The sequence below is a fragment of the Rissa tridactyla genome, chromosome 10 (genome assembly GCF_028500815.1).
Source record: "Rissa tridactyla isolate bRisTri1 chromosome 10, bRisTri1.patW.cur.20221130, whole genome shotgun sequence".
In the NCBI taxonomy this organism is placed as follows: domain Eukaryota; kingdom Metazoa; phylum Chordata; class Aves; order Charadriiformes; family Laridae; genus Rissa; species Rissa tridactyla.
This window is the reverse complement of record NC_071475.1, coordinates 9,930,305-9,946,496: the sequence shown is the minus strand read 5'-3', so window position 1 is coordinate 9,946,496 and position 16,192 is coordinate 9,930,305. Positions and strand designations below refer to the sequence as shown.

The 16,192-nt window shown below is 37.6% G+C and overlaps 1 protein-coding gene across 1 annotated transcript in view; it reads left to right on the top strand.

The window, feature by feature from the left end:
- The window catches only part of SUCLG2 (succinate-CoA ligase GDP-forming subunit beta), a 133,137-nt gene that overhangs the window by 52,985 nt on the left and 63,960 nt on the right, over positions 1–16,192 (top strand). Inside the window, exons 3-6 of the mRNA XM_054216103.1 lie at positions 6,902–7,001; positions 7,130–7,220; positions 12,918–13,070; positions 14,056–14,145. Of these exons, the coding sequence (XP_054072078.1) occupies positions 6,902–7,001; positions 7,130–7,220; positions 12,918–13,070; positions 14,056–14,145 (434 nt within the window). The remainder of the gene's footprint in view (positions 1–6,901; positions 7,002–7,129; positions 7,221–12,917; positions 13,071–14,055; positions 14,146–16,192) is intronic.

The window sequence follows — 16,192 nt, the reverse complement described above, 5'->3', positions numbered from 1 at the left end:
CCCAAATTTCTCAGTGCATAACAGGTTATCCTGAGAAGTTTCCATGGTGGTGTTAGGTAATAGGAATCACAACTAATACACAAGGGAAGGTATTCTTTGCTTGCTTTTACAGTCTTAAAGTGAAATCGTCAGAAGAGGAGAAAATTAATACTGACTTGGGCGTATTATAAAGAATATTATGAAGCCTAAAAGTTGCAAGAATAAACTGGTGGGTATAATGACGGAAGAGCACTGTATCAGTTTGCGTGAGTTTTTCCATTTTGTTCAGTATTTACTATGCAGCATGCTGCAGGATGCCAGGTTGACATTGCTGATTACAGAAAGTGATCTTCTCTGTTTTACCCATAGAATGGATATTGCCTGAGAGCTGGCAGAAGAAGGTTTTGCTCACTTGTCAGTAGACTTCACTGCTTTTCCACCAAATAATGAACTTCTTCCCCTCCTGGTGGAGTTTTCAAACCATGTGTCCTCTTGAGTTTGTAAGCAAATGTGACAAATAGTAGTTTTTCTAAACGCTGTGTCTATTAGTGAGGAAATTGATGTAAAAAATAATGAGAACTTAGGTTGAAAAGAGAAACTGTTAAAGGCTGGAAAATATCAGAAATAAGATATCCCATGGAGTTTTAAACAAGCACATACAATGAACAATTTTAATGTGAGAACTGATTTTTTGGATACCTACCTTAATATGCTTACTTTTCTGTGCATTCTAGTGATGCTGCTGGATCTATTGAGGCTCCGTTTGCTGTATAAGCAATTTATCAGATTTAACTTAAATGTAGGACGTGTGAATACTTGATTACTTTTGCTCCGAGAAGGTTTAAGAGCACAATATTAAGAGTGAGCTTTAGCTTAGCTGATTTTATCTAGCTTTAAAATTTTTATCACCGGTGAAGTGTGTAGTAATGGTTATGAAAGCAATTAATAACAGTAGTGACAGAATCAAGAGACTGACTAATTTATCATTATAGATTTTAATGAGGCTTATAATCTAGCAATAAATATACAATATATTCAAAAGTATAGAGTTATAAAAAGGATGATTTATTTAACTTTAATTCTAAACTAGTCTGAAAACCAAAGGTTGTAGAAACTAGGCATGTAAGAGCATAATTCTTTGTGGTGTTACAGAGCAGAAGAATGAAAATAACAGACAAAGGGAGTTTAAATTAAAGGCGGGGGGGTGGGGGTGGAAGGCGGGGGGAATCAATTGTTTAACTTCATTCTAAAGACCTTTAAGCACACCAGTAGTTTTGTAGATGTGGGAGGTATCTTCTTGTGGACAGCTTCTGTTTCCCATCTCAATCCGCTTACTTGGCAGAGCGTGGGAACTGTCTCAGGCGCTGCCCTGGAGTACTCAGAGGGTGGGGAGCAGTGGAAGTGGAAGCAATTACTTGCTGCTTGGGAAAAGCTGTCTTGGATTTCAGAGCAAGTTTGTGCAGAGAGACCCAAATATGAAAAGTTATTACAGCAACTTTAAGATTCAGTGTTCAATTTGGGAATTAGGCTTTATTGCCATTTTTTGTTATTGTATTATGTTTATTATGATCTTCCTTATAGCTTTTCTTCTTCTCCCTTCTTTCTTGTGCTGAAGGAAGTATACCAGAGTGTCTCTGGACAGGAATATTGTTAAAAAGTAATAAGCACCTGACAGGATCTTGCCTGAGCAGTAGAACAGGATGGCTGAAATTTGGAAAATTAATTATAGCCAGTCTTTCCCAAAGGGAAGCTAGAAACTCAGGTGGTAGTAGTGGTAGCATTAAAACAAGAAAGAAGCAAGAAACAACGATAGACCAGAACAGATGAGACCCCAAAAAGTAGGTTTACTTACTGTTGGATCAGCTGGGGATAGGTAAAAGAAACCCAAACCAACCTTGGCCTTTTTTGGGTCTTGTAAGGGGAACCCCATGTTTTGGAAGACAAGCTGTGAGCTGCAGAGCTGCAGTTTGGGAGAGGTTATCTGGAACCCTTACAAGACACTTGAGCATTTGCATTTTTGCATCAACACTGGTGAGGAAAATGAAGCAGGAATGGCTTGTAGGCAATCTGGGTCTTCATAGTTCTCGTGCTATCCAAAGTGAAGTATAATTGCTGTCAGAAAATGTCTCTAATGTCTGCCTTGTTTTCCTCAAGTCCCATGTTATGAAAGGTAAATTATAAAGCAGAGTGGGGGAAGTTGCTTTGGAAAGGGAAACACTGAATTTATGTCTGTGTTTTAGGAAATCTGTGTGCAGCATAGGTGGCTGGGAGGTGGAATCAGTCATCCAGTGGGGGTCCCAGCCAGTCCTTAGTGGCGTAATCTAGACAACCATGAAAAAGATGGTGGCTAAAGCTTGATGGGCCAAAGGGAAACTTAAAGTTGCACATGTCCAAGCATAACAGTGTCTTGTGTCCCTCAGAGGGGCCTTACCAGGTAAATACATCGTGAGATTGGCCTCTGCTTCTTTGTAGCAGTGGAGAATTTGGGGGAGGTTGCAGATTCACGTACCCCATCCAGCTCTTCCAGAACTTTGGGAAGGAGGATGTTCTCGAAAAGTTCTACTCATCAAGCCCAGCTTAATGACTTTAGGTAAAGAAGGGTGACGAGCAAAGTTCTTGAAATTAGTTAATATATACGTGGCCACACTGGGCTGGGGTCCTCCTGTGCCTACTGGAGGACAGAGGGGTCTCATCAACAGCTGCAGCTCTTCTGTGTTTATTAACTCAGTGTTTATGCTCACGTTTGGGTCCGTAAGGAGACAGTGCTTCTGTAGGACGTTCATTTGGCATGTCCTCAATTTGTCTTCATTGCACTGCTCCCATGACACTGCGTTGCTTTTTGTCTACTTTGCAATGTGTACTAAGTTCATTACAAGAGAGATCGGTCCATTTTCCAGTGACACTTCGCTGCTGCTGCAGTACTTGCACTGCTGCCAGCGTTTGGAGTCAGCCCTTCTGTGGTCGCTTGCCTTATACTGGGGTAAAAATACACTAATGTAATACTGAATTGGGTTCTGCGTTTTTAAAAGAGGTGCAGACGCTAATTAATTTTCACAGGGCCCCTGCAGATAAGGAAGCCAAACTGCTGAACGTCGCATGGTGAGACAGAAATGTGATCAGGATTTCATGTGGGACCTCCTCCCTTTCAGTCCCGTGCTCTAATTCTGTAGTGTAGGCTGCGGTGCCAAAGTACTCCTGAGTACTCTCAGGAGATAGAAAATCTTTTGTTCATAAACAGGCAAGAGTGAGCCTATTACCCTGCAGTCCTACATTGTCTATTCTTTACAGTAGTTTATTTTTGATAAGCTACAGCACATTTTAATGTAATTGTTAACACGGCTAATTTGCAATCACACAGTCGTATCAATAATAATGGAAAGTTGTTCACAGGTAATAAATTAGCATACCATATCACTATGGTTCTCAGTATAGAGTTTCACGATCAAGAATTCAGTAGTTAAATATACACAGCAGTGGGCTGAGAACAAGCTGTTCATTTTTGCTGCAAGCAGTACCAGTGGACCAGAGTAATCATAGCTCCCAAACGCAGGACTGATTTTATTGATTTTAAATAGGCTTTCATTATGGAGCTGGGCCTGTTAGAATTGCAAGGAGTATCCCTGCCGTTTGTATGCACGGCGCTGACTGAGGGCAGGGAGACGTGTTGTTGAATGCAACGCAAAGGATGCTTGTCCCTCAGAGTGTTATATTCCGTTCTGCCGAAACATCTGAATTTATTGAAAAGTACTGAATGCTTTTTTCCTATGTGGTTAGATTTCCTTTTTTTTTTTTAGAGAAGTGCGTTACACCCAACTACAGTTGTGAAATTTTAAACTCTGAGGACTTTTCTGAGGAGTAAAGGTCTTGCATATTTATTGGCATCTGAGCGGGGACAAACTGTATTTTGCTCCATTTCTTTAAAGGACTCCTTGGAAATTTTCATGTCTGTCTTTTTTCTGTAGGATACTGTAAAAAATGAAACATAAGATCCAGTGAATAAACTGTTAAGTCTGAGAAATTAATGTATTCAAGTTATAATTAGTTAAGAACACATGCTGTTACCAGAAATGCGTCATTAATCTGCATGGAGCAGTTTGCGACTATTTTCTGCTAAATTAGTGACACTTAAAAGCAGTCTTTTTTGTATTGTTTTAAATCTGTGACAAAAAAAACAAATATCTATGCACACTTCAGAAGCAGTCTGTTTTGTTGCTTAGGTTTGGGTTTTGGGTTTTTGGGGTTTTGTTTTTGGTTTGTTTTTTTTTTAATTTACACAAAGGCTTGTCAGAGAATGGACATACACAGAAGTTCATTGAAGCCTTAATTACCAAATGCAGTGCTGTTGAAAATGTTTTTCTATACTTCATGGTGGTGGAAAGACGTGTTGCTTGTGCTAGGGTCTCTTCAAATCCAGTATTTATAACTACACAGCCCTGCTTAAACATTTTCCCAGTGTATACTACAGCAATTGAAAGGGGGCTAATTGAAATTAATTACAGCTTTTTGTTTTTAATGAGTTTAATACTGATGTTGAGCAGTGTTCTGTAGATTATTTTTTATTTTTATTAGAGCCTACAAGTGAAGGTGAATTACTTCATGTATTCCAGCTAAACCCACATTTTTCTTTTGAGGGGTCTTTCATCACATAATTTGGGAATTCAGGCAGGAGATAGCATAAAAACTTCGTGGGAGCATTTCTAGAAATTGGCTCTTTAAATAAAATGGTGATTTTAAGTAGTAAATCACTTGGTAAGTACTGAATGATCAAGCCTAGTTACTGTAAAATAAGATCTCGCTCTTTTACTTCATTTTACAGAGCTTGGGCAAATAACAGTTGAATTAAATTGCTTCCTGTTGGTTTCCCCGAGGGCAAGAAGAACCTGCTGGACTGTGCTCTGCTGAGCTGCTGTATTGATTAGTTCTTCAGATCTAATCTTTACATGGTTATGCTCACTTTCTAGTGTGTTTGTTTAGGTTTTTGATAGCTGTTTTTCTGAAGTTATTGTATTGCCTTGATAGTCCTCTAGTGGATTATAAAAATGTACACGTTAATTCCTTTCTCGAACTTCATTTGTTGTAGCCAAATGAAGACGAGCAGCAGTCGTGCAGCAGCGTGCTGGTTAGGAGCGAGGGTACTGATCACTCACGTAACTGCTCTCACGTATCACTGACAGTCAAAACTCACACTGGCGGGATGGCTGGCGCCTAAACCCCATCTAATTAAATGCTTGCAGCATCTATTAACAAAACTATATGAGATTCTTTATCACAGCAGCTATTGTGATTTTAGAGTTTGCTGCTGCAGGTTGGAAAGTGATTTATAGTTTTAATTCATCTTAATAATTTGTGTGCTTAGGAAACACTTGATATAAAAATCTCTGTTGCATTTAAATTTCCTTGTTATCTGCCTTGCAGTGGCATGAATAATAGGGAGCCCAGAACATGAATATATTGGAATGCGTGAACTATTTTCAAGGAGAGAGCTTTTAAGGTTCAGAATGATGTATGTCAAATGTTACTAAATGGATAAACATGTGGAGGGATTTTGCCTTGAGAAGCTTGGAAATCGGGCATCTCTTAGTACAGTGCTGCCAATAGCTGTATTGAAAATGCATTTCTGTCTCAATACAGGAAACAGAATATTTATTTCATAGTATTTTTTCTATGTGAAGATCTAACTTTTTTTCTAGTCGCTGAAATTTATTACACTGGAGCTTTGGAATGACGCTGTGGCAGAGCTGGTCTGCACCAAAAATTCCCACACCTCCAAACTTTAATGTTTAATCATCTTTAAATATTTTTATGTAATATGAACCTAGAAAGCCTGTGTTTATTCGAATGAAAGTATCCTCTGTGCTGCTTAAACAGTAAATCTGTCAATTTAACGATAAATTCTCATGTATTTTCTTGCATATTTGCATAGAATATTGTGATTCAAGGTGTGACCTAATCCAAGCATCACTGAAATCAGAGGTTTCCACAGATTTCAGAGGGAGCTGACTCAATCAGAAAAGGATTACAGTGTTAGCCTTTTCTAGGCACCACTTAATCATGTGTTAATATTGGGATCTCAGACTTTGCAAAATACCTGGCAGTATTATAAATGTGCAAAGCGACAGTACTCAGTAATGATAAACATCTTACAGGCACCTGGCAGGTCTTTATTGTTCAAGAAGCTTCTGTGGTCCATGGAGCTGCAGAGATCATGAGTGATAGGGTTTTTTTCTTTTCCCCCTCTTCCCCCCTGCTTTGCTCTGTAAGTGTGTCAGGATCATTTCTGTTCGGAATGTGGGTCTTGGTGCAATTACTTGTGTCACCGTGTCTTGCTGCATTTTCTTGTTACTAAGATACTATTACACCACATTGCCAAAGACTCAAGTGGTGCCTCACAAACAGATGAAGATGTTTTCACAGCTACTGCCCTTGCTCTGCACTCACCTGCCCTTTGGAGGTGGGGATTTCTTCTGGTGGGACCACATCCATAGCTTTGCTTCCCTGTGTTCAGAGCAAGGAATGGAATTTGTTTTCCTTGATGAGCATTTCTTTGTTGTGTACTCAAGACAAAATATGATCTGATTCATGTTTTAAAAACTGTGTCAGAGTGTAAGCTGTCAAACTGTATGCTGGTTATATGGTTTGTTGTGCAGGCCATGTAGCATTAATAGTGTGGGTTTGATCTAAATAATGACACATTTATCCAGCTAATAAATAGTGTATATTTTCCTTAAACTTCCTTGAATAATTCTTTTTTGCAAGGTTGCTTTATGAAAATGCTGAATTGACTCTTGTTTTATTGCTCACTAGTTAGGAACAACTTCTCGTTTTTTTTTAAAGAGTCTAACCTGGAAACGCTTTTTAAACTTACACTAACAAGCTCAAGAAATGACACAGGATAGAATAGCAATGTGTTTTTCTTTTACAGAGGCAAAAGAAATTGTTCTGAAGGCACAGATTCTGGCTGGAGGAAGAGGAAAAGGTATTTTCAATAGTGGATTGAAAGGAGGAGTCCATCTAACTAAAGAGTAAGTTTTTAAAATTGAAAAAGCATAAATAAATTGCTTCTGTTGTAATATTTAAGCTGTTTACAATAGCTGTGTGAGTGTTTCTTTTAATATCTTTCAATAAACTAACCTTTTTCCTTTGTTTGTAGCCCTAAGATTGTTGAACAGCTTGCTAAACAGATGATCGGGTACAATCTGTCAACAAAGCAAACTCCAAAGGATGGTGTGACAGTTAAAAAGGTAAAAGATTTTTGCCTCTTGAAAGTTGAGGACTGTTCAGCTGCAATTTTGCAGTAATATGCTGGGGTGTATAACACAGATTTATATTTTTCATTCCTTTTCCAGGGCCTGATAGATTGCATCTAGTTGATGAAAGAAAGAAAAAAAAGTTACTTTTTCTTTCTTGGTGTGTATATGTGTTGTCTATCAATTTCAGCATGCCTAGTGGTGGAAAAATGATACAGAGTCAATGTGGTCGTGGTGGTGTTTCAACTAATACGTAGCAATTGATTTATCTGTGATGGTGCATGCTGCAAGGTGTCGAGATTCCCTTCTGCATAAATGTATTGCTCTGTATTGGCCTAAATAAGAGAAGCATAGACAGCCCTTCAGCAGGGTTCTCCTTTACCTTAGTAAAATTCTGTAAGTCAGGAAATACGAACAATTGCCCATCTACTACATATATTTTTATCTCTTGCTTTGTTTTCCTGAACAAGGATCTTCATACAGGTATGCAGTCAAGAGCCACACTGCATTTGACGCCAGGAGATAATTTGGCATGAGCTGAAAAGAACTGCAGTTCACTTCTAATATGTTGTGAACAGCTTGGTATATTAGTGTAGAAGGAGAACACCTGTCTGGAAAGATAGTCTAATGAGGGCTGGAGGAAGGTGCTCAGGTGGTTCTTCTCGTGGGGAGCAAGGAGAGCAGATTATCATCACTTCTTATAGTTGTTGTGAAAGAGAAATACTAGATATTAAAAAGAAGGAACAGTATTACCATTAAGGCATGTCTGCCAGAGATTGTGATAATACTAAGGATATAAAATAGGATATACGTTCCCCATATTAAGGCACTCTGCTTTGAAAAATTTGTATTGTAAAAGCAGCTTTCATTTTATAAGTTCTTTGTTTTTATTCTTTTGCCCTAGTTGACTTAGTTTGAATACATCAGTACAGTCTTTTGTCAGAGTGCAAGGCTGTTCACTGATATACATGAAAAAGAAACTTCTAATTTTCTTTGAAATTGATGGAAATGAAAGAAAGGTATGAGTGTTGGGGGTTTCTGAAGTGGATTATTCAAAGGATTTATATTAAGATGACTTTTGTACCATGTATGGAATAGCTGTAGAAGATTTAACTTAAAATTGCTTTCCTCCCTATCCACATGTTGCTTGTATGGATAAACAATGGTCAAGAGAAAGCAGGTTGGGCATATGTGAAGTTTAAGGTGCAGTTTGCACTGCTGAACTTCAGATACTTATTTTGGTGATACAAGAAAGCATAGAACCTTGATAGACTGTGTAATTTTCCTTTGCTATAGAGTTACGTGGAAACTCTTCAGGACATAGCATGCAGGTGTTTTAATATTGATGCATGATAAACCAGTGTGATGCTTTTGACTGCGAGAAGCTGATCGTCTATTGTCATAGACATCCATCCTGATTATAAAGTTGTCTTTTAAAAGCCCTAAGCCAGTTCAGATCTTCATCCCATGCATGTGTAGCAATGTAATAGTATGTTTTATATTTTTGTTGTTGAGATCTTGATCCCTGGTAATTTAGGGTAAGAGCATACATCCTATTTTAAATTAATTATATAACAGTTTGGCCAGTGGTACACTAACCATTTCCCTATTGCTTATTAGAAAGTGAAGAAAGTACATTTAAAATTATGCATCTAGGTCATCAAAAGACCATCTCCCAGAAAAATGAATGCCTTTTAAAAGCATTTATCTTTTCCAAAGTCATCTCACTCTAGGATCTTCAAAGTAGTTAAAGGAGTGGAGGCTTTCCTTTATGAGAGGAGAGGAGTGGAGTTTGTAGTATCAGAACTACTAGGTCAAGACTGAAATTTTAATCAAGGGGGAAAGTACAGTACTATGGTTGAAATTTTGAGTTTAGCTGTGTCTAAGACATCATGTAATGCAGTAGCTAGTGCTGAGAAAATGCTGGACAGGCCCTTCAAGCTTGTTAGAGCAGTGGGGAAGTTGAGAATTAATAGCTGGTATTTTTGTTCTATTTCAAGGCTGAAATAGATTTCAAGGCACACATATGCTCTTGCTGTATGTGTATGTAAGGATTTGTGTGTGTACATGTACTCAAAATTACAGTTCACAAAAGAAAAGGCATGGGTTTAGGTTTTGTGGTTTTTAAAGTTTTTGTTCTGGAAAGTTTGAGTGAACTCATATGTTTTTAAAAAATTAGGTAATAAATGTTTTTCAGAAGAAAAATAGTTTTTAAGTCACTTTCTGTGAGGCAAACAATGAGCTAGTGTCAGGGAGTAGAAATCATGTACCTTTTATATGTATTTGTAAGGAAGGAATAAAAGATAGACATTTTCTACAATTAGAATAATTACGGAGCAGAAAATGGAGTTTTCAGCTTTCTTTCTCAGCTTGTGCGCCTACTGCAGCATTTAAAGCATGTTTGTGCTTCTTTAGATTGATGTTTCTTAAATAAATTCCCTCGTAACTTGGAAGCTATTTTCTGAGTTTACATAAAATCCTCTTATGGCAGCCTGGAATTTGGAGAGGCTGTTATCTGAGAAGTCAGTCTTCTCTTATCATGACAACCTGAGAATTTGCTACCTGTGTTTTCTCTCCAAGCAATAACAGAATCAACATTTTGAATAATTGATTCAGTATAAAAGAGGTGCTGTTTATAGTTACCCTCATGAAATTACATGTGTGACTTAAACTTTTAGGTAATGATTTGTTTTTAAGAAGGAAAGATTGAAGTTATCAGTAAGTTTTAAAGAAAACTGATTAGTTTTTTTCCCCAGGACATTTTAAATATAAACTTGATGTGGTAAACAGATAATGATGCACCACATTCTTCACCGTAAGCAAAACAGACAAAATATGAGAAGAGTCAACAGTCTGTAGATTCAATTTCACTACTCCCATCTGTTCACTAATGTGTTTGCATCAGTTTTGTCATGTGAATGATAGGTAGACTTTAACAAATAATTTTTAAAGATCTTGAACACCAATTTCCCTGGCTTTGCTCTGCGTCAAACAGGGAGGATGGTGAAGGAAAGTAAGTGTTTTTAGTTGTGAGAAATGAGAGATGTTGCACAGTCTGACAATTTTTACTCTACAGTAAGCTTGCCTGTTACAAAGTAGGTAGACTCTCAGTACTTCTGTGAATTAAGTATTTCACGATGTTGACGTGGTTAATTAGCAATAGTGATGACAATCACTGGGGTTGGAAGTAGCAGTTGAAAAGATACCTGATTTAATAATATTAAGTTCCACCTGCTGTGCTTGCAAATGTATTCCTCAAGACTCGCTGAGTGGACTCCCATCCAAAGTCTGACCCTGATCCTGAGCACTCTGGAAACTGTTTGAACAACTCGGATAAGATCCGGTAGGATGAGCTGGTTTTATTTTACCTGTGTCTAAAGCAGTTGACTCACATTTTTCAGATACATTGATGCAGGATGTGTAAGAAGCTGAAAACATGCATGCAGGTAAAAAGACTAACATTTGTTAATTTGACAAATCCTGGCAGGTAGCCGAGCTGTATTTCTGAAGTTGACTTTTAGCATCCCTTTATAGTAGCCTAAAATAGGCAAATGCTTTTAAGTAGTACGGTAGTTTTCTACATTCTTAGTTGTCTCCTTCACCCTAGTTTTCTTTAGTTTGCTTTTGAACAGTCGCTTTTTTTGAACTATTCCTTTACATCACCCTACGTTCTATGAATAAAGCAAGGTAAAAGTAGAAGGAAACAAAATTACTATAAAGAAAATTTCTTCCAAGTCAAAAAACCCATAAAGAAATACCATCTTTCCTTCCATTCTGAGCACAGAGGGCTTTATTTAGTTCCTTGTCTCTTACTTTCTTTTTTTTCCCCTGTTCTGTTAAGATGTACAGCCTGGCAGAAGATAAGTACATTCTTTCTTATGTACTCCGGAGTAGAATGTCAAAAAAGCGACTTGGGTGAAAGTATAGTGCATCTTTCTTGTTTATAGTCCTTGAACTGTGAAAACCCCAGGAATACTTATTTGATGGAATGCATCTTGTCAGGTAGGCAGAGTTTTAAGACTGCAGTTGTATACATGCCTCTCGGATCTAAGGAGTTTGAACTGCTGACTGATGGAATGAATTTCACCTTGTGTTTCATTCAGAGTGATAATACTCGTCTACAATCGTTATTCAAAACCATCGCTTTGTAAGCAGACCATGTTAGAAAGGCATAGCCACTTAATCCTTTTTAATTATATTAATCTTAGGGAAGTGATTTGCCTGATTTCTCCTATTTCCATTGAAAGTTAGGAAACACTAGCTCTGCTAAGGAAGAATGTAGTAGATTGTCAGGAGAAGCTATCATGCTGATGAAATTGCAGAGGTGGCTGCTCAACTTCCCGCTTGAAAAGCAAAACCATAGTGCAGAGCAGAACTACAGTCTTTGCACCTGAGGTTATGGCACCTGTTGAGATCATAAGGAACAATTAGTAATGATCATTTTTTTTTTTTTCTAAGATGAAGAACATTTGGGGGAAATTCACGTTCTTGCATCAAAACACGTTTTTGTGAATCCTTTACTAAGTGTAAAATTACTTAATCTCTGAAACTACTATGACAGCTATTGTTAAACTATTGCAAAAATTGACAGTTCAGATACAGTTATTGTAATATTGAAATGGAAAGGACTTTGGCTTCGACGTATTTTTGAGAGGAGAGAAAAACTTGTAACAAAGAATTTATACAGACCATTTTCTTCCCAGTTTTAATGTGAGTACTTGTTGATACCCAACATAGAGGATTTGAATCATGTTTTTTTTGTTGCATGCTAAAGTATCTGTCAGATACTGGTAGGAAAGAGCTCTGGAGTTTATAGTAATAAATAGAAATGAGTAGCTCTTTGGAAAAATACATTTTTATTTTTCTAGACTGTGCCAGTATCTGAAGGTTCCACATCCGCTTGTCTCTCTAAACTGAAAGTGAAAAGCTGGATGGCAGAATTATCTGTATACCCATTTCCTTAGCAAATATTTAGGCAGGGCAGGAATCCAGTGCAGAGATTATAAGTGTAGGAAGGCCTCCTGTCAGAATGAGGGAGAGGAATTAAGCCCGAGGCTTTGCTGGTGAGGAACAGTGCTACTGACGTGATGCATCAGAAAGGCAATGTACTCTCTCTTACATCTGTGTGATTTGCAAGACTGTAGTCCCTTGTGACTCCAGTTTTTCTGGGTGCAGCATCTTAAAGTGCATTTTGGGAATAAAAAGGTAATACGGAGGTCCCCTTTATGGGCACAGCAGCAGCTCCTATTCTCTTGGAAAAAACCCAGCAATTAGGTGTTCCTGGTTTAGGTTGCTTGTTACATGCCCCAGTGAGAACCGCAGCATGAGGCGAGTCTCTTACTCAGGGAGAGAGGATTTCTTGGAGAAAAAAAATCGCCGGGTCGTAATATCTTGTAAAAGCAATAAAACAAATGATTCTTTTCAGTACAGTGAGTATCAAACTGCTGCATTTTAAGACAATGCAGAAAACGTGAGCCACAATATTCTCTGTTTGATCACAGCAGAGGGAAATACTGTCCCTCATCGGTTCTGTTAATTTTTAATTGCTTTTTACATTGCAAAAGATTTTACGACATTCACTACTCTTGACACCTCAAGGAAGCAAAGCTGTGTTGAAATGAAGTGTCAGCAGTGAGATGGACCAGTCAGAACTCTTGTTATTTTTTTTTTCTCCCCTGTATTCATTTTTAGGTGATGGTTGCAGAAGCACTGAATATTTCCAGGGAAACTTACTTCGCAATTTTGATGGACAGAGCCTGCAATGGACCCGTTATGGTTGGCAGTCCACAGGGTGGTGTTGACATAGAAGAAGTTGCAGCTACTAGCCCAGAACTTATCTTTAAGGTATTGAAATAATATTTTTAGACTAAAAATCTTCCTTGTCAGTTATCCAAAATAATATATCTTTTTCCCCCTTTCTCCCTCCATCTCTCCTTCTTCCATGTATGGAAAGAAGACAATAAGAACCATAAAAATCGGGTTTCATCAAACAGGGGGTCAATTGTCATCTAGTAGATGAATGAAGAATGTTTGTCGTCTGTTTTGTTGGTGTTTGTGTCTGCAGCTCAAGTTAGAAAAAGCTGAAATCTGGCTGTTATATGATATGTTAAACTTAGTATCTGAAATGTTTTATGAGTGGGTTTCACTTTCAGGACGGTGTACAGTTTTTTCACGAGTGGGCCAGTGCCAGTATGGTTATTGTTTCTGTAGTTGGTTTTTTGCTAATGGACAGAGTTGTTAATTATTTCTTTGTACCTGGTTAACTTCTGCATCTGAAACCCAACTGTTGTAATTGCTTTCTTAACGATGACTACATTGAAGGTTTTTTTTTTTTTTATGTTACTGTGGCATGATAATGAGTAGACAAGTTATTCATCTGGGAAAATAATTGATGCAATCAAGTATAATTATTCAAAAAATTGTAAAAATATTTAATGCGCATTTTAAAATTATATAAACTTCACAGTGTTACTGGGCAGTGACACCGTTGCCTTGAAAATATTCCAGAAAATGTCATAAAAATTAACAGACTAAATATTCGTCAACGCCATCTGTACAGTAATTAAAAGTGAAAACTGGTGTCACATTGTCTTGTCAGCGTGCCACCCTGAAGAATTATATATTTTTTGGAAGGACTGTTTCATAGTTGGTGTGGTAATTATAACATACCCTATAGGCAGCTGCCATAGCCTCAGTCTCGGAGAGCTTTGGCAAACAGCCATACTTTAATTGCTAATTTGCAAATGTATACTAAGTGTTTTCCTTTTGAAGTTATAAATCTCCATTCAGATTGAATATTTAGTTATATTTATGCACGTTATTGTTACAGGAGGAAATAGATATTTTTGAAGGCATAAAGGATCATCAGGCACTGCAGATGGCAAAAAATTTGGGATTCAAAGGACCTTTGCAACAGCAGGTAACTTGACTCTAGTCCCTTTGTATTTACCGAAGACATTTTAGCTCAGCTATATGATAAATGCTTTCTGAATGGACATGAAGGGGTAAGTGTACATTAGATCCGGACCATTTTGACATTTTAAATACTAAATTGCACCTATATAATTGTCATCAGGCTTTAGCAATTTGAATAATTTGTTCCAAAGTGAAAAGTCCCTGGTCTTTGAAGCAGTTGATGACAACATGCTGTTACATCATGTGGGGTTCTTCTGATTTCATTGGAATTCCACTGGAGCTCAGTAAATTACATGGGTAGAGCTTTTTTTGAAAATTTAGCCCTTAATATGGAGAGAAGTAAAAGTGTATCTCCCTGTGTAATTGAAGCCCCCTTTTTTTTTTTTTTCTGATCTTCAACTCAAAACCAAAAGGCTGACAGCTTGTCGTCTTTTCAGTAACTCTTTTCTATGTGTATTGGAATTCCATGTTGTACACAAATATGCAAGATATTTTGCCTTTATGAATAATTTTGCAGAGAAGAGAAACCTTGTGTAAGCTACTTCTGTCTGATTTTTTTTTTCCGTAGCATCAAACTGTCATTTTTGTAGAACTCCTTTATTTTTAATTCAGCAGTTTTAATTATTTTTCTATCCCAACCATGCAATTAACAAATGCATAATCATTAAGTTGATTAACACACATTTGAAGATTTAGCTGTATATCTAATGAGGAGGAATTATTATGTTGAACCTTTTAACCCTTGAAGAGTTCTGGTACTCAATAATTAACACCAGTATATGGACTTTTCAGCAATACATTTAAATAATGCTGCAGTGAATGCATTTCTTTCCTTGTGCTATCAACTCAAAGGAATTTACTGAAGCAAAAAGACATAATTTTTATTCAGAAAAATCCTAGTATTTACGTATACATTCAGTATTTCTAGGTTGGGATTTTATGGTTTGCCTCAAAGAGGCTCAGTACCTGTAGACCTTGAGAAAGAGAAATGTTGACGTTAAGCTGCCTGATTCAGAGAGGTGCTGAAAGGTGGCGCAGCCCTTGAGAACAGTTACGTGATTCTGGTGATCTGTTAAGATTACAGCAGCGTACTAGGGCAACAACAGCTTTTCAGGTTGCCCAGAATCAATGTGGGGTTGCACGGTGGGACTTCCTCCTTGGTATCACCGTTGGTAGCCTTACCAGTGTGGTGTTAGGATAGTTTGTCAACCCGAGTGTCCATGCCAAGGGAACTGCTGCCTTGGTGGTTGCAGATTTATAACTGATAATTTTTTTAAAGTCGAAACCACTGAGAATGCTTTAGTTGATGACTTCTGAGCAGGGAAGACTTCGTAAGCAGTTTGTATGCTGTTTCCAAACTGTAACTCTCTACAAAGTCTTAGTCATCTCGGTCCCAAAACTGGACACAGCACTCCAGGTGCAGCCTTGCCAGCACTGAGTAGAGGGTTTGTGTACTTCAGTTGACCCATCAGTAATGAAGGAACAAATTTGAATGGTTCTTTATTAGTGCATTTCTTTATCTGCAGACCTATTTTAGCTAATAGCTTGTCAGTGTATAATGAACCAAAGGGATTTTTTTAATGCGCGTTCATGTTGCTGTTTTTTAAGTGGTTCTATTAATGGAAGAATGTTGTAAGAGCAAAAGACTTGGAAGTTAGTGGTCAGTCACAATACTTCTGGCCACAGAACCGGTCACAGAGATAGACGGTGAGGAACAATAAGGAACAAGCAAAAGTATCTTGTAAAGAGTAAACAAGCATGCTTCTGACATAATTTCTTCAAGAAAACATTTCAGACTGATGTAGGAAGGAGAAACGTGTATTTTTTCTAACATCACTAATGTGATATAGTGCTTTATGGTTTCTGAATTTGGACTGATTAACATGAATGCAACTTAGATCTCAGTGTACCGGCGAACATGTCATTATGAAATGTTAGGCACTTTTCAAATTAAACTTGTCATAGTTATCGTGCTGTTTACTTTGTAGGAATTCTTCAGTTCATGAAGTCTTTAAATGCACATTTACTAAATGTTATGCAGTATCATAATG